Below are 21,503 nucleotides of genomic sequence, written 5' to 3' on the forward strand. Positions count from 1 at the left end.
TCTGGAAGACTGATTTTACGAGTCTTCCTAAAACTGAGGCTCTGAAAAGGAGATAGTAGGTAGGTGTCATGGGAAATTTAAATATATCATCTAAGCAACCAACTTTAAAATTCTAAACCTCCAATGAAGGCAGACTCTACAAATGAAACACATGGGTGTACGCTTGCTGCAGAAATGCAGTACAGGGTAGAATAGCTTCTCATAATGATTAGGTTGGGTGATTTTCCAGTGTAGAAAAGGCTACATTTGAACCTTGGACAACGAATAACTTATACTGAAGGAATTTTATTGAGCATATTGTGAGTGAAAGCCGAAGTCAATAATATTCAAACAGAGGATAGAATGAGCAAATGTAAACTACAAAGGGCCTGGCTGGAATTGATAAACATCTACTCTGTGCAAAGGTACTGTGGTATTCCAGGAGTGACTCAGCATTTAAAGTACAAGTCTTACCTTCCATGAGTTTTCAACTCAGTGAAGGAAGATAAGTAAAAAGGGGAAAGTGCATGGATGTGTGGATGAGGCATATCAGAATATCACTTGCCACATCAGTAAACAAAGGGTATTGCGGCCATCAGGCCATCAGCTACTGCAGCTGTGAGTTGTGAGGGGACTCGGGATGGAGAAAAACAGGATCCTGGCCCCAGACAGCTAAGGTGCACATCAAAGGCACCTGTCACCTGCAGATGCCCAGGTGTTACTGGACTTTCCCCCAGTCTTCTAGGAAGGGAGGATGGGAACTCAGCCCTATTCGAAACTAGAAACCAGATACCAGACCAGAATTCGAGTTCTCTGCCCACCAGAGGTGATCAGGCTCCATCCCTCAGGTCAGGCTTGAGGCCCTTCAACCAGACTCCTGCGTCCAGGACCAGGACAGAAGAAAAAAGGGTAGGATAGGAGGGGTTGAAAAGAGGAAAGGGAGAGGGAAGGGGAAAGAGGTCAATAAAGTTCTTTACCCAGAGTTCCTTGTTGGGGCTCTCTGGCCAGTCGTCTGAGTCAGGAAGAGACCAAGGATAAAACGGTCCTGGTTGCGGCCTCTGAGTCTGGTCCGTCAGCAGGCAAACTGGTCCCTGAGTACTCCGAGTGATCAGGATGTCAGTCGTAGAGAAGAAGAGATCCTGCCAGAGTGGCCATTTTTTGCAGGAAGGGGGACCCCTTCCAGGGCCCGGGAGTGGGCTCTTGTCTAACACTTAGAAATGAATTGTCCGAGGAGACACGTGCTGACAAAGCAAGAGACTTTATTGGGAAGGGGTGCCAGGTGGAGAGCAGCAGGGTAAGGGAGCCCAGGAGAACTGCTCTGCCACGAGGCTCTGTCTCGGGTTTTATGGTGATGGGATTAGTTTCCAGGTTGTCTCTGACCAATCATTCTGACTCAGGGGCCTTTCTGGTGGCGCATCCATCACTCAGCCAAGATGGATTCCAGCAAGAAGGATTCTGGGAGGTTGGTAGGACATATGGACTGGCGACTCCTCTCTCCTTTTGAACTTTCCCAAATTCTTCTGGTTGGTGGTAGCTTATTAGTTCCACATTCCTTCCCAGGACCTCCTTTTTTAAGATAACTCATGCAAGTGGCTACTATTTTGCCTGACCAGGGCAGGTGGTTAGCTTTGTTAGTGGTTCCCCTAAAAAAGCTATGCCAGAAAACACATCTAAAATGGGACAAGGTCTTGCCAATTGCTCTCTGTATGCTGGTGGCCCCTAGAAGCGGGCTAGGATTGAGCCCTTATGGAATTATATACAGGGGACTACTCCTGATGCCAAAATCTTGGCTCTCTGTGCAACGATGTCGAACAGAAATATGGAGACAGAGTTATGGAGGAAAAGAAAGAGTGGCTTTGTCTCTTTGCCAGACAAAGAGGGAACAGAGTAGGCTAGTGCCTCAAGATCTGTGCCCCACTCCCTTGGGAATAGGGAGAGGTCTTATAGTTGGGGCTGCTGGTCAGGGGTATGTGATAAGGATCAACACAGTAACAGTCCTGCATTCTTCTTTCTTCTGCAGAGTTTCAAAAGGGTGGGGCTGCTGACAAGATTAGGGTGTGTACAGGGTCTCAGGTGGTGGGTCTCCTCATCTAGATGAGCTTCTCTGGTCCCTTTAATCTCACCTCAAGTGGTTTCCTGGCTGCTCCTCCCTTGATTAGCAACTGTTCGAATCTGCCCTTTGGAACTCAAGGAAGGTCATGGAGGCTGGAGTCTTGCCTACCAGAAATGGGGGACAAAAAGGCCTCCATGCCTGGGAGCCCCATAGGGGCTCCCAGCAACCCCACCCTTGGGAAGCATTGTTATAAAACTCCTTATCAAATCCTCCTGGGTTGGGACACATAATTTTGGGGGGCAGGAGCCCACTGTGTCCCCCTTTGCCTGGCAAAGTAATACAGCTATCCTTTTCTACTTCACCCAAAACTCTGTCTCCGAGATTTGATTTGGCACCAGTGTACAGAGAAGCTGAGCTTTCGGCATCATCCCTGGCCACAGGATTAATTATGCTAAATAAATCCAGAATTTAGGAAGCATGGTTCCATAGCTAAGTAACTCTCTGGGATATCGTCTGTTTGGTGACATGAGAACCTCATTAGAGACCTCATCTATAATCATGGGTCAAAGGGTGTATCAGTTTGCTAGGGCTGCCATAACAAAATATCACAGACTGGATGGCTTAAACAACAGAAATTGATTTTCTCACAGTTCTGGAGGCTAAAAGTCCAAGATCATAGGGTCAACAGGTGTGGTTTCTTTTGAAGCTTCTCTTTTTGGCTTGCAGATGGCTGCCTTCTGCTCTGTCCTCACAAGATTGTCCCTTGGTCTGTGTGTTCTATGTCCTAATCTTTTCTTATAAGGACACCAGTCATACTGGATTAGGACCCACCCATATGACCTCATTTTATCTTAATTACCTCTACAGGCCCTATCTCTAAATGTTGCCGAAATCTCGGCTTCTCTGTGCACCGATGCCAAACAGAAATACAGAGAAAGAGATTTTGAAGGATGAGAGAGATAGCTTTATTTTTCTGTCAGGCAGAAGGGAAGACACAGCAGGCTAGTGCCTCAAGAACTGTTCCCTCCTCCTTGGGGAATCGGAGAAGATTTTATACGTGGGGCTCGCAGTCCGGGGGTATGTGATAAAAGGATCAAAGTAGTGAAGGTCTTGCATTTTTTTTCCTTTGCATTATTTCAAAACAGTCATAGCTGACAGTCAGGCAGCCCAGTAATTGGGGTCCGGCATTCGGTAATTGGGTTCATTTGTCTCTGGTTTATCAGCCAGCAACCTTCTCTCTGAAATGCAAAAGCTACAGGGGGTGATTTGTTACAAGGGGGCATAGGGAATGTAAGCCCTGGGACGTAATAAGGTTAGGGAGTGATAGGCACAGGATGTAACTCACGCAGTTAGGGGTGATAGGTGCAGAATGTAATTTACATAGTGTCAGGGAGTGAGTGAGGTTAATTTTGTGAAGTACAAATCTAGTTACAGATACTACAGATGAGTGACGGTTAAAATAAAACTAGGAGTGATTAACTCTTTCAGGCCAGGTTACATTTCTTCTCTAGCTTGTTCACTGTTCCCTTTGTTTTCCTTGCTCTCAGGAAAAGGAAAACTTCATTTCTATTTTTGCTGCAACACAAGTACAGTCACATTCTGAGTACTAGGATTAGGAATTGAATATATGAATGTTAAAGGGACACAATTCAGCTTGTAACAGGGGGTATGTGTCCAATGAAGGAAGGAAAGGCCTGTAGTGTCAAGTGAGATTTCCCAGACCTCTGCTTTGTCTGATCATGTCTCTGCTGACTAAAAAAGTATTCACAACCTAAAAGTTGAGAGTTATGTTTCATTTGGCAGGAATTTTGAGGACTTCAAGCCTGGGAGGCAGCATCTCAAGTAACCCTGAGAGAACTGCTCAGGAGTTCTGAGGAGGTGAGGGGAGAGCTAGGATGTATAGCAGTTTTGCAACAAGGGGCAGGTAGTCGGAACATCAAAAGATGACTGTTTGTTAATTAAAGAAAACCAGATATCTGGAGTTTAGGAATTTAGCGCTTTTCTATGTATGGGAAGATGCAAGAGTCTGGGCTCACTGAAATCATTCCTTTGAAATGCCCCTCAGCTATCTGGGGCCAGTATCCTGTGTTTTTACATCCTGAGTTTCCTTGGGGCTCACCATAGAGAGTGGCTGCAGCCTGATGGCTGCTAGATGGCAGGTATTCTTCCCTTCCTGAGTTCCCTCAGGGCCACCAGATCTGGCAGTGGCTGTAATCATTGATGACTGTGACATCCTTTGTCTACCGGTAAGGCAGGAGATATTCCATTTTTCATCTCCATGATCTGCATCTTTGACCTTATTAGTAAAGCTTGATGCTGGTAAGATATCTGATTCATGTGAATCTGATCCTGGGTGTTAGCACCAGCTGTACCTGTACTGTTTACTTTTTAGAAAAATAGACTGGGAGCCACTGTGAAAAAATATTAGTAGATGTCTGGATGTCTGTTATAGGATTTTTTGTGATTTTCTTTCTTTAAATTTCTCAAAATCAAAATAAGACAAGAGGATGGGGGTAAGGAAACGTATGCTTGAGCAAAGGTAGGAACATAGGGTACAGGGGGACAAAAAGGTGTTAAATTAATTAAACAAGGAAGCCATTAGACTGATGTGGCTCTAGTGCCCTTGGCAGTCTCTGTAAATGCCTCAAATTTCGGAAATCAAAGGTAAGAACCAAACCCAAACAGCCAACTAGGCTTTAACGTTATAGCCAATGAATAATTTCCTTGCTTTGCCTTTACTCTATAAAAGTCTCTCCTTAGTTCCTGGAGCACCCCTAACTGAAAGGAGTAGGCCTATTTGGAATTATTTTATTGTACTTTTTAAAAATGTGCATTAAAATCTAAAACTCCAAGCCGTAATTGTCTGTAGAAATGGCAGGTGACAAACTAAATATTTTTAAACCTCTCTGATTTGCCTCTGATGAGCACCTACCTCTCAGATGTTCTTTTGATATTCCACTATACGCAAGCCATCTGTGGGTGAATCATCGGGTGGCTAAGAAAGAAGTAAGAAGGCAGTCTGCAGCCCACCGAAAAAAATACTTTAGCATTGTTCTTAAATATTTATGTACTTTTAATTTCTCCAGGGCCGGAGAGGTTTACGAACCCAAAGCGCACAACAGCTGGGATCGCAACATCGAGAGTAAAAGCGTCCTGAGAAGTCGGTGACCAGCCACGGGGTCCCCAGGTCAAGCCCGGTCACGATTTACGATTCCGCAGTTCCAAAAAGTGAACCCTCCGCGGACCCGGGGAGGCGGGGCCAGGAAACGCACCAATGCGCAGACTCCGCGGCCACACGCAGGCGCACCAGGGAGAGGCTACGAGGGCGGGGCCGCGAGGGACGGAGGGAGAGTGGGACGGAGGGGGGCCCCAGGCCCGAGTGGCCGACGTTGGGGCCGTTCCGTTTCTTACGCCTTCGGAAGGATATGCGGGTGCCCATGGCTTTGCAGGGCGTCTCCGTAGTGGAACTGGCCGGCCTGGCCCCGGGCCCGTTCTGCGGTATGGTCCTGGCGGACTTCGGGGCGCAGGTGGTGCGTGTGGACCGGCCGGGCACCCGCGGCGACCTGAGCCGGATGGCCAGGGGCAAGCGCTCGCTCGCCGTGGATCTGAAGCAGCCGCGGGGAGCGGCGGTGTTGCGGTCGCTGTGCGCCCGGGCGGATGTGGTGCTGGAGTCCTTCCGCCCTGGTGAGCCCCAGATCCCGACGCTACGCGAGACCGGACGAGGGACGCTCCCCGAAGAAGGGAGGCCGCCGGGCATTTGGGGTTGGCCCGGCACACCTTTTCCCTGTTGCCACCCGAACCCTTTCCGTCCCTGTCTGTCTAGACCTTTCTGTTGCATTTGATATTGTTGCTGAACGTTCGCCCACTGAGACGGTCTTCCATACTTGGATTCCGAGATACTGTTGTTGCCTTTGCTCTTATACCTCTCTCTGACTCCTTCCCAGTTTCTCTTTTTTTGAGTCACCCTATTATAGTTGCCATTCTTAATTACTTGAGGATCGTGAACCCTATGAGAAACGATCGAAAGCCATAGATTCTCTCCCCGGAAAGCTGCATATAGGTACATAGTCATTTTGTTACCGTTTGGAGCTTGGTGTACCTCATAAAGCGATCCCCGGACCCAGGACAACTCCCTGCCTTAAATGCTGGTGTTCCCAAGTTCCAGCTTCTGCTCAATTTCCTTTACACTCTGCTTCTTGGAGCCACCTTATCTATTCCTATTATTTTTACTTTTTACAGGCAGATGTTGGCCAAATCTATAACTGTACCCCGTTTTAGAGCCACAGACTTCCGGAATACCCAGCTCCTGTCCATTTCTACTTGGCCTTCCCCCGGGCACTGCAGCTTCCACGTATTCCAAACTGAGCTCGTCATCTTCCCTACTAAAATGGCATCTCCTCTTTGTGTTTTATTTCAGTGAATGGAACCAATGTCCACCCAGTTGCCTGAATCAGAAACTTGTACTTCAACCAGGACTCCAAATCTTCCTTTCCCCCTGCCAGCTTTCAGTTATCACCAATCCCATCATTCTTCCTCCTTCCTATGACTCAGGATTCTTTCTCTTCATACCTGCTGCAGCTTCCTTGGCAGCGTTTTTTAAAGCTGCTGTTTGGGTGTAGCACCACTCCGATCTATTCTTAGACAACTGCCACCGTCATCTTGCTCAAGTACAAATACAGAGCTTTGCCTGGCATATAGCAGGAAGGCAGTAAATGTTTAGTGAATGAATTGAACGTCTGTGGGCACCAGGCATATTTAAATGTGTCAATTCATTTACCCTCAGATTTGAGGATTATAACAATAATAATTGAGTAATTAGGATTATGTCATAATTTAATAATACCGTATTTGAAGTTGAAGGAGGTTCAGCATGGTTAAATAACTTGTCGACAATCTTGGAATTAGGAGGAGGGTAGAGCTGTGAATACAGACATAGCTGCCAGGGGAGGGGATTGTGGCTGATGTTTAGGTAGAGGAATAAAGTTCTTTTTATTTTATTTTATTTTTTATTGAAGTATACTTGATTTACAATGTGTTAATTGCTGCCGTACAGCAAAGTGACTCAGTTATACATATTTATACATTCTTTTTCATATTCTTTTCCATTAAGGTTTATCACAGGATATTGAATATAGTTGCCTGTACAATGTGTTAATTGCTGCCGTACAGCAAAGTGACTCAGTTATACATATTTATACATTCTTTTTCATATTCTTTTCCATTAAGGTTTATCACAGGATATTGAATATAGTTGCCTGTGCTATACATAGGACCTTGTTGCTTATCCATTCTGTATATACCAGTTTTCATCTGCTAATCCGAAACTCCCAATCCATCCCTCTCCCAACCCCCTACCCCTTGGCAACCACCACTCTAGGAATAGAGTTCTTTTGTAACTTATCATAGCTTTATGGAGGCAGAGGCACGTTATAAGCCTGTGGAAAGAGATGAGGCATGGATCCTGCCAGAGGAGCTTCTGAGCTGATAGGGAAGATGGAATATATACATACATAAATAAGTATAGCAGGCACTGATGCAGGTATAGACATAGAAAAGGTCCTGAAAGGAATAGCAGCTTCCAAAAGTGAATTTTTGGTCAAAGACCCAGAGTAACTTCCAAAAGAACAGACCATTTCTAATAAATTACTAAGGAGAGAATTTGGGGAACTATAAAGGGCCTGAATAAAGGGATGAAATGTCCACTCTGAGGACTGAAGATGCTTGGGTATGCCTGAAGGGATGCAGGGCAGTGCTGGAGGGAAATAGCTTTCTGGGCGTCGGGGGGAAGCCACACGTTCCAGAAATGGGGGCTTCACTCTCTGGGTCCTTAATTACTGGCAATACCCTATAAACCTGCAACAAATGTTACTAGTTTTCCTTGCAAGAGTGCTGTTTTATGTTTGCCACAAAGAAGGGATTATACCCATCCTCAATTCATGCTCTCTTAAAAAAAAAATTGTAACTTTTCTCAAGGTGTGATGGAAAAACTCCAGCTCAGCCCAGAGATTCTGCAGAGGGAGAATCCAAAGCTTATCTATGCCAGGTTGAGTGGATTTGGCCAATCAGGAAGATTCTCTAGGGTAGCAGGACATGACATCAACTACTTGGCTTTGTCAGGTATGTTGAAAACAATCATTTCTCTACACTTTTAATTTTGTTCCCAGTCAAGATCTACAGTTACACTTATTAAAAAGAATTTTTTTAAAGTGAAGATTTAAATATTTGCTGGAGTCAATAAAGGGCACGTGGTTTTTTAAAAAGGGTTGGTTTGTCTTGGAACAGTCATCCTCGTCCTCCCCCTGCCTTAACACATGGAAGGCGTAATGTGTTCACTAATAACATTTGCTGACTACATTTGTGAAGTTAATTCTCCAGCAAGCCCCTGCCGGGAATTAACAGACTTGTTGGTAGTAGAAATGGTTGCCCTATATTTTGCAAAGATATAGTTTGATTTTGATACCCCTCCTCCCTCACTTTATTGAGAATCATTGACTGAGTCATGATTTTAGAAATTCTATGAATACTAGAAAAAGCCCATGGTTTTCAGGTCATAATATCACCTTACTCGAGTTTTGGCCTGTAAGAACATATCTTAGGGCTTCCCTGGTGGCTCCGTGGTTAAGAATCTGCCTGCCAATGTTGGGGACACGGGTTCGATCTCTGGTCTGGGAAGATCCCACATGCCGCAGAGCAACTAAGCCTGTGTACCACAGCTACTGAGCCTGCGCTCTAGAGCCCACGCGCCACAACTGCTGAGCCCACGCACCACAACTACTGAAGCCCGCATGCCAAGAGCCCATGCACCACAATGAAGAGTAGCCCCTGCTCACTGCAACTAGAGAAAGCCCACATGCAGCAACGAAGATCCAACTTGGCCAAAAATAAATTAAAAAAAAAAAGGACATATCATAGAATGGCCTAGTTCTAGATTTCTAAGAACTGTGTTGCTGGGTCAAGGAAGTCTCAGATTTTCTGTGTGTACACATTTAAAGGTTGAGGAAAAAAGTGAGTGTAGAGTTGGCTTTTCTCATCTACTTAAACATTTAATTCCTTTTCTATTTCTTGTGTTTATTTTCTTGCATCTCTTTCTAATAAGAATGGAAGTGCATTATACTGTTGTTAAGCCATAAAGTGCTAAGTGGATAGCAACCATTTCCCCCCCCAAAACCCAGTGAATAAAAACTTAGCAACAGAATTCTGAAAATGTTAGTTGGAATAAAGTTTTAGAGAAAACAAAAAAATCAAACAAGGAACCTTGTTAGAGGGAAAGCTGCCTTTTTTTTTTTTTTTTTTTTTCCCGGTACGTGGGCCTCTCACTGTTGTGGCCTCTCCTGTTGCGGAGCACAGGCTCCGGACGTGCAGGCTCAGCGGCCATGGCTCACGGGCCCAGCCACTCCGCGGCATGTGGGATCTTCCCGGACCGGGGCACGAACCCGTGTCCCCTGCATCGGCAGGCAGACTCTCAACCACCGCGCCACCAGGGAAGCCCGGAAAGCCTTCTTATAAATATGCTGAACAGGTTTAGGTTTAGAAAAGCATTAGGTATTAGTTTTCACTTACAACAGTAACTAGAGAGATTGGTTTTCCCCCTAAGATGTTCATGTATTTATTTAAAAGAGGCATTAAATTTACAGTTAGTGTTCCCCGATTTTTTTAATGGTATAGGTGTTTTATCAAGAATTGGCAGAAGTGGTGAGGCTCCATACGCCCCACTGAATCTCCTGGCTGATTTTGGTGGTGGTGGCCTCATGTGCGCACTGGGCATCCTGATGGCGCTATTTGAACGCACACGCTCTGGCAAAGGTCAGGTCGTTGATGCAAACATGGTAAGTGTTGATTGGGTGAAATGATAAGCCTACTAGTTGTTCCTGAGGTCGATATATGGCTGCCTCAAATCCTCTTCTGAACAAGATGAGATACATGAGATTTGAAATTTGAATCCAAGTTACCAAGGATGGCCTTTTCTTTAAAATAGCTTCATATCTTGAACATGTGTCAGAATGTCATATTTTGATCATCTGTTTGTGGAGTCAATCTTCTAAACGTTTCATGACTCACCTGATTTCTATGTTGTGTTTCAACAATTTTCCCTGTGCTGTCTCTTGTGCTTAGGATATGGTTTTCAAGAAATCTTCATTCAAAACTGGGCTCAGGAAGTCTCCCTTAGCAGGTAGAGAAGATTCTTAATGATGCTCGAGTAAAATGGACCAGTTTAGACCTTCCTGCTGCATTGTGTAGGGGAGACCCAAGTGTCATGATGCTTCGGTGTTTTTACCCTCATACACATGCCTCTTGTTATCCTAGGCACTTTTCCTGTGTGATTTCTCCTGATCCCCCAAACAGCAATTTCACTTGGAATACATTGCTATTTTAATGAAGAGGAAACTAAAGCACAGAAATTTGCCCAGGTTCTCACAGCTAGTTGATGAGAGCCCAGTCCAGTGTCACTATACCTTTGCGTTTGGACAGATCTTTGGCGGTAGGGTGGAGAATGGATTGGATGGAGAGAGAAAAGGTGAGAACTAAAATGGTTAATGGTAGAATGGGTCTGGATTTAAGGATTTACATTTGAGATGTAAAATTGCTGGGATTTGATGAGATATTGGCAATGAAGGGAGAGGGAGGAATCAAGAATGGCTCCCCCATCTCTCGCTTGGAAGACCCGGTGGATCGTGGCCCTGGCACCCTGGGGAGGATTGCTGAAGGAAGAGGGTGATTGGGGGAAATAGATACCTTATTCTTTAAATTTTTTTTTTTTTTTTTTTAATTTTCTTGGCTGTGCCGCACAGCATGTGGGATCTTAGTTCTCCGATCAGGGATCGAACCCTTGCCCCTTGCGTTGGAAGCATGGAGTCTTAACCACCGGGCCACCAGGGAAGTCCCCAGATACCTTATTGTTTTGGGCCAGTAGTTTCCAAATGACTTTAGCAGCAGAATCCTTGATCCAGGCCTGCCGGTGATGACCTGGAGTTGTCTCTTCATCAGACTGTTGCCTTAGAAACTAGAGTTAAGGTAACTGTGGAATGTGCAGTCCGTTTTACTGTGTTTACTCCTGATCTGGGAGTGCTCATCTGACCTGGGGGGCTGTGTGTTGGCATGCAGGCCATTGGCCTACGTGATGAGAACAATATAAAAGGTTGGGAAATTGAGGCTGCAATTTCCCTGTGTCAAAGGCTCTGGTCTGTGTCAGCACACGCTACATGTGCGTGAGGGGAGAAGAGAAGTATGTGCTGGGCAGCCTCATGATGAGATGAGGATTATAACTGCTGTGTCTCTTGTCCTCTATCCTCCTGTGACACCAAGTAAAGGTGGAATTAAATTAGAGCCTGTTTGTATCCTGAGTGAGCCAGACCAGCCCCGTAACACTGTTAGGACATCTTTTTTCAATAGACTCATCACTACATCCAGTGTGTAAAAGAGATTATATATGTATATATATGTGTGTGTCTATATGTGTGTTTGTATGTCTAAATGTGGGGACACTCTAAGATCTCTGTAACCCCATTTCAAAAAAAAGCACCACCACAGGCCACTTATACAAACTCCACTACTTGGTGACAACAAATGTCAGATCCATGAATTGAAGTGTGCGTGAGCTTCCTCAAGTTAAACGGGAAAACTAGGATGTATCTAAAGATATATTTTGTGTTTGTTCTATTACAGCCAGAATCTGTGAGAAGTCCCATGCTCACAGTTGGAATGGGGCCCCTCCGTTGGTAACCTCAGAGACAAGGATGCTTTGATGGCCTTCTCCCTGTGGTGCCAGAATCATTAGGATCAGAAAGCCATAAGGATAGGGAAGTAGTCTTCTTTAGATAGCCCAGTGCATCCAGCCTTGTGATAATCATACCTGAGTTTGTGAATCCATTCCCGTTACTTTAGGACTAGTGGGAAGTTGGCATTCCCAAACTAGTTTGTCTGTACTCTGAAAACCCATATACCTGCCACCCATACCGTTATGTTTATTTTGTAACTTTCTAGTGATTATTAAAGTTAAGATATATTAAATACTCAAATTTGTTTTCTTGGGCTTGGAGTCAAACTAGAACAAATTAAATTTAACTGTCATGTGATTTACCTTTAAAATGTGATATGCTTCATATATCTGTGTGTATGTGTTTGTAGGTATTGAGATCACATGATAGATTTTTTAAAAAAACCTTTGTGTTTGTTTTCAACTTTTTTATCCTGACAGTTGTTAACATATATAAAAGTAAAGAGAATGTATAATGAACTTCCATGTACCCTCACTTAGCTTCAAACATTATCAACATTCTGCCAATCTTATTTGAAAGGAAGAACAAAAGTAGTTCCTTTAAGTCTTTTCTGAACAGTATTCCCTGATCTGAATAGTGCAGAAACTCACTCTATCATAAGCCTGCTCTAACTCACTTTCTTGAAATATCAAAGAAGTTGTATAATTAGATATAATCTTCCTATATTCTAAGATAAACATTTTTATACAAATATTTTTTTAAAAACTCAAGTAGAAATCGTGCTTTTTATAGTTGAACTGTCTGGATTCATACTGTATTCTGTTTCTTCAAAGGTGGAAGGAACAGCATATCTCGGTTCTTTTCTGTGGAAAACCCAACAAACAGGACTGTGGGGACAGCCTCGTGGACAGAACATGTTAGATGGTGGAGCGCCTTTCTACGCAACCTACAGGACGGCGGACGGCGGGTTCATGGCTGTTGGAGCATTGGAGCCCCAGTTCTATGAGCTGCTGCTCAGGGGTGAGTACCTCTTTTCTGTGGATGTTTTTTGGACTATTTTGGAGTCTTTTGAAGTTCATGATGTCTTTTATTATATATCCACTTTATAATTTACCTAATTATAGCCATCATTATATTGTGGGGCACTTCCCGCATCTTTTAAATTGACAAGTAAATTTACAAGTCTGTAAAATAGCTCAGATTAAAAAAATAATAATCCTTTTTGTGGTAGTTCAGTGTTTTTATCACATTTCATACTCCGTAGTATTGGATATTTATCTTGCCCATGTGTGCCCACATCCTTTTGTTCCCTAGAAATGATCTACTGGTTCTACCAGTTTTTGTTCCCTGATAGATGTCCCTCATGGTGCTTCAGTGACGGGGTCACCAGAGCACAGAGAGACTTTGGTGAATGAGAGTTTGTTGCAATATGTTACCATCACTTGATGCTTCTGTAGTTTACCTTTCTTGCAGATTCTTGTCTTATTGACATGTTGGCACAAGTTAGCAGGAAAATTTGGGATCCCCTCTTCCCTAATTGATAATTGGACTGAAGTTACTTTGTTCCTGTGAAATGTGAATTCAAAGTTTACAGATAATTTAGTATCTAAGAAGTTTCAGAATGTATTCTGAAGCAGTGTGACAGGCTGGTTGCAGCACATTTATCTTTCAGCTTTAAGTTTGGAGTTTTATCGCCGCATTTGGTAGCTTTTCAGATGCGCGGTGCTACTCAGAGTTATTTGTGTATCGCTGAAATGACTTTTTGCTAGCCTCAGAAAGCATTCTCTGATCAACTATATTAACTTCACCAACTTAACTATAAGTTAGAGAAACCATAGAACAAAATGGTTTATCTAGATCATAGAGGATGCCTTTCTGTCCAGAAATTAAGACTAAGACCAGAGGTCAGTTCAAAATTCTGGACAGAACAATGCTATACGAGGGGCTGAGTGGTGGGAACAACACTCCCACCCTGGGGTGCAGGGCCCTAGGAAGCAGCAGGTACATAACACAGTGGAGTCTGTGCCTTACAAAAACCTTGTGTTTTTGTCTATAGGGAATTTAAATATAATAATAAAATTAACTAATCTTCAGTGAAATTTTATTATCACCATGCACAGGCAATTCTAAATGACAGTTGCAACTGACTTTTTTTTTTTTTTTTTTTTTGACAGATGTCTCAGGAATAGGGCAGTGTAAGCTCTGAGTCAGATCAACTAAAGACAAGCCCCGAGGGTGGGGATTTTCAGGGAGCTGTCAGACGGGCCAAACATTGGCGCTTCTCTGGGGATAGGATTTTGTGGGAGCTTCAAACTCATTTTGCCTCCTCTTCCTTGGCTGTTAACCTACTGGTTTTCACGACTACCATTGTTGAGAGCCTGTTGGTTTTCAAGGCCATCACAGAGCTGGGGAGAGAGGGATGAAATTAGCCTAAGTTATAACACCACAAAGCTCACTGGTCTTACTGAGTTCAGTCATTTTTTTTCTTAAATATGCTCCTTCGATTGTTGCAAGCTTTTAGTTAACGTCTAGAGTAACGGAAATGTTGATTCTGACAGTTTGTGCCAGTGTTCTTGTCGCTTTCATGCAGGAGCCAAGTTTTGAAGGTCCTTGCTCTGTCATTTCAGAATTTAACTCCTCTCTGTGGTGTATTTTGTTGTTTTCTTAAAAACATACATGTGTAGAATGATCATGTCTAACATCCACACTCCACCTCATTTTATAGCAGGCAGACTGCTCCAGCCCTTGACTTGTGATAATCTTCTCCCGGGTTTCCTCTTTCTGAGTCTAAACTCTGTAACCCCTCCAGTTGTTTTGCAGTCGCGGCCTTTTGTGGTACCTTTCATGTCCTCTCTCCCTTTAAAGTTCACTAAGGATCCTTAGCTGGCAGGTGGCTTGTGCTTTCGGCGGACTTAGCAAGTTCGTTCAGCTTTTGTTTAATCTACATAGTCCATGCTGAAATGCCTCAGCATCTTCTTTCTTCTACAGTATTGATTTGCAAAAATAGTACTTTTACTTGTCCCATACACATTACTTCTCTCGCAGGCCTAACTGGACAAACCCCCATATCTGTAATGATTTTTTGAGGTAGTATTAATTTATTTATTTCACCTTATATACTGAGATCTTTGAGAACATACCTTCATTTAGCTCTCAGTATCTGAACATAAATACACAAGGTTTTTGTAAGGCTCCGACTCCTCTGTGCTATGCCCCTGCTGCTTTCCAGGGCAAAGAAATCTGAAAGTACTGAGAATTTCATGACCTCTTGAGACTCTTGTAGTAAATCAGATAAGCAATAGAGAATTTTTTTTTTTTTAATTTTTGGTACGCGGGCCTCTCACTGTTGTGGCCTCTCCCGTTGCGGAGCACAGGCTCACGGGCCCAGCTGCACCACGGCATGTGGGATCTTCCCGGACCGGGGCACGAACCCGTGTCCCCTGCATCGGCAGGCGGACTCAACCACTGCGCCGCCAGGGAAGCCCCTGTATTCTTAATAGTGACTAAAATGGTAAATTTTATATTTTGTGTATTTTACCACAATTTAAAAAAAAATGAAAAAAATTCAAAATAATGTATTTTTTTAACGAAAAAAATGTAAACAATACAGAATTTGTAAAGTAAGAGGTAAAAATTCTCCCTTGTCCTTCTGCTTTGGGAAAGTTTGGGATGTGGCCTTGAAGAACTTTCCCTGTGCACATACAAACGCAATTAAAATTCTTTTACAATTTATATATAATATATTTAATTATATAAATTTATAATTAATAACTATTTTCATTCAAAAATATAGCAAAGACATCTTTTTTGTCAGTACCAAAGATCTTCAGCCTCACCCTCTTTATACAGCAGCCATATCATATTCCGTGGTATACCTCTACTAAAATTTATTTAACCACTTCCTTTCAAGTTAATTTTCGTTTTTTCCAGGTTTACATTATAACACATAATGTTTATTGTTTATTAATAAGCATTAATCTTTGTGCATATGTCACTGCATACTTGCAGCATACAGCTTTGACTGCTTCATATGTGCCTAATATTGTGTTACAGAGCAGAAAGTTTATGATGTGTACTTAAAACAATAAATATTTTGTATAATTGTGTGTGTGTGTGTGTGTGTGTGTGTATACATGTACGTATAAGGTAGTTTTTTGGAAATCAAAACATATTTTCTCCAGTTTTAAATGGTGTCTGAATCCCCAGGTCAGTCTCTGAACGTCTGTTTGACTTATAATAGGAGAAATTGAATATTGATTGTACTATAAAAACTAGCCACAATCGATAATTGTGTTCTATGGGGAAATGGACTCAGAGTTACGCATAGGCTGTCAGCAGCACAGGAAGCAGCCCACCCTAAAGCACTGGTAGTTCGTCCTGGGGCCTTGATGAGGAGTCCTGAGCTTCCTGGGAAATTGTGGGCTGAGAAAGGGTGATAGGACGATGGAAGAGCTGGCGTGTCAGAGTTAGGGGTAGAGCCTGGGGTCTTTTGATTTCTAGTATTTTCCAGTATACAAAGTATGATCGGTGTAATCTCAAGTATAGTGTTTGTTGGAGACCTATTGACTCCAGTTTTACTTAGTTTATGGTTCTGATCACATTCTGATTTTTTGTTTTTAAAAAACTGTTTAAAAAAGCATGCAAATATGTTTCCAGCAGTAGCTGTAGTCTACTTAAATGCTTTTGGCCAACTGCTCGTTTTATGTGTTTTTTAATCCCAGAGTTAGGGGCTATCAGGAAAGAGAAAGCAAAGTGAAAGACACCCTTAGAAACATTTCCTTATAGGTTTTAGTGATAAACCTGAAACTATGGCTCCATATCTTTCCTGGTTTTGAATGGGACATGTGGCTACAGAGAAAAATGTACTTGTATATCCCACAGGTGTTTTTTCACAGCTGTTCAGAACTATGTGAATTCTCCTCATATCCCTCAAAACACTAAGAAGAGCCTGCAGTATTCATGTCTTCTTACCTCCATAGGCACTTTTGCATCTTCAGAGCAGCTTACAATTGGTCATTGTTTTTCAACATGGTAGATGAGGAAAGGATGATAAAAGTGAGAATTACTTGATTAACTTGGCCAAACTTATGCAAAATATTATGCGTAATTTAAATTTAGAAACCCTCTTCTACAAGAGGGAATAAAAATGACAGTTACACCGAACCCCAACAAAGTGTCCCCTTGGGTATAATTTAATCAGCACTGGAGTTTGGTTGTATCTACAGGGGTAGGTGCTTGTAGTCAATAAAGGCAGCACAGGTCAGGTCATGGGGCAGAGAAGCCATCCTTCCTGTGATATCCCCTGGCGGATGCTTTCATCCTCTCTGTCCCTTGTGTTGATGGGCCCTTCAAGGTTCTTCATACTTGAGAGAGCAAAAAAGTCTCTGTGCCCCCTGTTGATTGGCTGGCTGAAAATTTTCTGTCCTGTTTGCTATGGGAACAATTTGCACGTGTCTTTGGTTACTTTACAAGTCCTTTGTTTCTAGGTCACAGCAGGGTTGTAAGAGAGTAATGAGTCAAATATCACTGTCCTCCTAGAGCTCTTTTATTTGACGAAAATAAAGAGAAATGAACATTATTTATAAAATTGCAATCTTGAATTTAATCATTTATCTTTATACTTCTTCCTTGAAAACAGGGGTACAGGCATACCTCACAGACTTTGTGGGTTGGGTTCCAGACCACTGCAATAAAGGGACTATCTGAATAAAGCAAATCACATGAATGTTTTGGTTTCCCAGTACACATAAAAGCTATGTTTACATGATACTGTAGTCTATTAAGTATGCAGTAGCATTGTCTAAAAAAACAACCTACATACCTTAATTAAAAAATACTTTACTGCCAAAAAATGCTAACCATCATCTGAGCTTCGCATGAGTTGTAATCTGTTTGCTGGTGGAGGATTTGAAATATTGCAAGAATTACCAAAATGTGACACAGAGACACGAAGTGAGCAAATGCTGTTGGGAAAAATGGCACCCATAGACTTGCTCCACCCAGTGTTGGCACAAACCTTCCATTTGTAAAAATGCAGTGTCTGTGAAGTGCAATGAAGTGAAGGACAATAAAACGAGGTCTGCCTGTAGTCTTGTATAAAGTGTTTAGATTTTAGCTTTTGTAGGGTTTGGGAGCACTATATGAAATATGGGTTTTTTTTTTTAATATAAACTTACTTATTTAATTAATTTATTTATGTCTGCGTTGAGTCTTTGTTGCTGCGCGTTGGGTCTTTGTTGCTGCGGGTGGGCTTTTCTCTGGTTGCAGCGAGCAGGGGCTACTCTTTGTTGCCGTGTGCGGGCTTCTCATTGCGGTGGCTTCTCTTGTTGCGGAGCACGGGCTCTAGGTGCGCGGGCTTCAGTAGTTGCGGCATGCAGGATCTTCCTGGACCAGGGATCGATCCTGTGTCCTCTGCATTGGCAGGCGGATTCTTAACCACTGCACCACCAGGGAAGCACGTGGAGTTATTTTAATTCAATATGACAGATAGTAACATCATGAGGAAATTTCTTTTTAAAAACCTACTCAGAAGGAAGAAGTCAGTTTCTGGAAACTAGACCATTAAAAATAGACTATTTTGGTTGGAATGTAAATAATAAAATCTTGGCAAAGACTTGGAAAGTCTGTTTTGAATCCTGTTACCCCTACTACCTTCTCTAGCCTTTGGCTCCAACTTCAAGTTGAGTTTGAATTTCTTCTTTTGACTCATTTGAGAAACCCTATAGAACATCCTGTTTTGGGTGACTATAGTGAGTTCAAAACTCATTTTCACTGATTTACTCTACCCAAAGCATACTAATTTAAGAAATTGTGTTTTTCTCTCAGGACTTGGGCTAAAGTCTGATGAACTTCCCAGTCAGATGAGCATAACTGATTGGCCAGAAATGAAGAAGAAATTTGCAGATATATTTGCAAAGAAGACAAAGGCAGAATGGTGTCAGATCTTTGACGGCACAGATGCCTGCGTGACTCCTGTTTTGACTTTTGAAGAGGTTACCCACTGTGGTCACCACAAAGATCGGGGCTCATTTATTATTGATAGTGAGCAGAGTGTGAGTCCCTGCCCTGCACCCCAGCTGTCCAACACCCCAGCTGTCCCTTCGTCCAAAAGGGATCCTTTTGTAGGAGAACACACTGAAGAGATACTCAAAGAGTTTGGCTTCAGCCAGGAAGAGATCAGTCAGCTTAAGTCAGATAAAATTATTGAAAGTAATAAACCAAGAGCTAATCTCTAACTTCTAAGCCCCACAACTCAAATAAATTTGAATATTGCATTTACAGTATAGAATAATGCAAAAAATTGTATGCATGGAAACATGAAAAAACAATATCACAGTGGTCCAACTATTCTGATCAGGAAACAAGGCTGATTATAAAGTGATGATTGAATTCTGAAAACGGTTAACATCATGGCTTTTGATTTAGGAATATTTTCAGTTTGCCTATACTAAATTGTGGCAGTTTTTCTGCCTTCCAATTTACTTGATTGGTTATATTTGTTGATTTAAAATATTCATATATTTATAATATACTTTAAGTGAATTAATATAATGCTTTTTATTAAATAAAGCTTTTTTCCCCCCAAAGTTTACTCATGCTTTTAAGTTTGTGAAAAACTTTCAAGAAAGTTCTGTAAATAGCACTAAAATCGCCTTTTGTTACTCCTTGAAATATTTTAGTCTCTACTGTTAACCAGAATGAATGTCCTTAGATAGAAAAGTCTGATCCTTTTAATTTGGTAAGGAAATCATTCAGCCAGTGTCTTGGAACTGGAATTTTAGAAAATGTCCTGAGGTTTCCTTCAGATAGTTGCCAACTCTCCATCGAGACCCGCTCCTGTGTGTAGCTGCCTGTTGGTATCATCCAAATGTGTCTCTTGATCAGTAAACTCCACCATCATGCATTTGAAAGTGTTAACTAGACTTTTCCTCCTCTTAACAGTCTCCAGCTTCCACTCCTGTGCTGTCTCCCTCTGCCCCCAGTAGGCCCCCACGGCTTACTCCTCACCTCATTTGGCCACTGTTCACATGTCCCTTACGGAGAGTCCTTTCCTGACCCCTGTCCAGGATGGCAGCTGCCTTGTCACTTGCTCTCCCCTCACCCTATTTCATTTTCCTTCACACTGTGTATCACTGCTGACATGCTGATTGACCCCAGCCCTCATTCCTTAACCAGTGCAGGCTAGAGCAGAAGCTTTATGAAGGACTTTGTAGGTTTCATTCCTAGGTTTCATTGCTAAGCCCCCAGTTCCTAGAGTAGTGCCTGGCCCATGACTGGAAACTTTGTGAATATTTATTAAAGGAATGAAACTCAACAGTGAAGTGCTGTCAGTTCCACCTTCAGAGCTCCCATATCCATCCTTCTGCCCACCTCCCATTGCTGCTTTCATCCAGACCCCTGTTACCTCTTCCCTGGACTACTGTTCAACTTCCCTACCCAGCTTTTCACCTTTATTTTTTCCCCCATCATGTAGCAAGTTCTGGATCTCACTTCCACACACAGCAACATCCAGAAGAAGAGAGCGTCTCAGGAGCCCTCAGCAAACCTTGTCTTGTGTCTCCTTGGATCTAGATAAGTCACAAGCCAGTCCTGCACCAGTCTTTGGCAGAGAGGATAGGCTTGTCCTTAGATGAAGCCAACCAGCTCCTGGAGCTCCCCTGGACTCAACTTCCTGGAAGCACGTGGGTATTTGAGGGAGGGGTGGGTTCCTGAAGCTAGTCCAGGTTCCATCAGGATGAAGGAGTGGAGAACAGATGTTACATCTGTGACATACAGTATCTCAGTTGCTCTTCAGTGATCACAAGGGGAAGGTAGGGCAGGTTTCTCCATTTTATAGATGTGGACACAAGCCTCAGATGGTCCTAAACCATCTTAGTTCACATCTCCCTTAGTGTCTTAGTAATTTTTCCATGGTGCCCCTAGGTCAGAAGAAATACCTAACTATTCCACTTATAAATAATCAGGTCCCAACAACTGAAGTATTTATGTCCTGACAACTTATTAGCTGTTTAAAAAATATAATACATGTACATTGAAGATATTTTTTATTTCATTCTTTTTTAAAATTGAAGTATAGTTGATTTACAATATTGTGTTTAGTATACAGCAAAGTGATTCAGTTATGTATATATACTTTTCAGACTATTTTCCATTATAGGTTATTACAAGGTATTGAATATAGTTCCCTGTGCTATGCAGTAAATCCTTGTTGTTGATTTTATATATAGTAGTTTGTATCTGTTAATTCCATACTCCTAATTTATCCTTCCCCCACCCCTTCCCCCTTTGGTAATCATAAATCTGTTTTCTATGAGTCTGCTTCTGTTTTATACATAGATTCATTTGTATTATTTTTTAGATTCCATGTATAAGTGATACCATATAATTGTCTTTCTCTGTCTGACTTACTTCACTAAGTATAATCTCTAGGTCCATCCATATTGCTGCAAATGGCAACATTTCATTCTCTTATGGCTGAGTAGTATTCCATTGTATATGTATACCACATCTCCTTAAGCTAATTGTCTGCTGATGGGCACTTGGGTTGTTTCCATGTCTTGGCTATTGTAAATAATGCTGCTGTGAACATTGGGGTGCATGTAACTTTTTGAATTAGAGTTTTCGTGTTTTCTGGATACGTACTCAAGTGGGATTGCTGGATCACATGGTAGCACTATTTTTAGGTTTTTAAGGAACCTCCATACCCTCCATAGTGGCTGCACCAGTATAAGTTGCCACCAACAGTAGGAGGGTTC

At 42.4% G+C, this 21,503-nt stretch overlaps 1 protein-coding gene across 1 annotated transcript; it reads left to right on the forward strand.

Moving 5' to 3' along the window:
- The first annotated feature begins 2,982 nt into the window (after positions 1-2,982).
- AMACR (alpha-methylacyl-CoA racemase) lies at positions 2,983-19,651 on the forward strand. The gene is made up of 5 exons (XM_032625162.1): positions 2,983-5,716; positions 8,006-8,149; positions 9,698-9,858; positions 12,582-12,768; positions 18,574-19,651. Exons 1-5 carry the CDS (start codon positions 5,458-5,460, stop codon positions 18,981-18,983), a joined length of 1,161 nt encoding a protein of 386 aa, XP_032481053.1. The 5' UTR covers positions 2,983-5,457; the 3' UTR covers positions 18,984-19,651.
- The last annotated feature ends 1,852 nt before the right edge of the window (positions 19,652-21,503 follow it).

This window comes from Phocoena sinus, chromosome 3 (assembly GCF_008692025.1).
Source record: "Phocoena sinus isolate mPhoSin1 chromosome 3, mPhoSin1.pri, whole genome shotgun sequence".
NCBI classification, from domain to species: Eukaryota; Metazoa; Chordata; class Mammalia; order Artiodactyla; family Phocoenidae; genus Phocoena; species Phocoena sinus.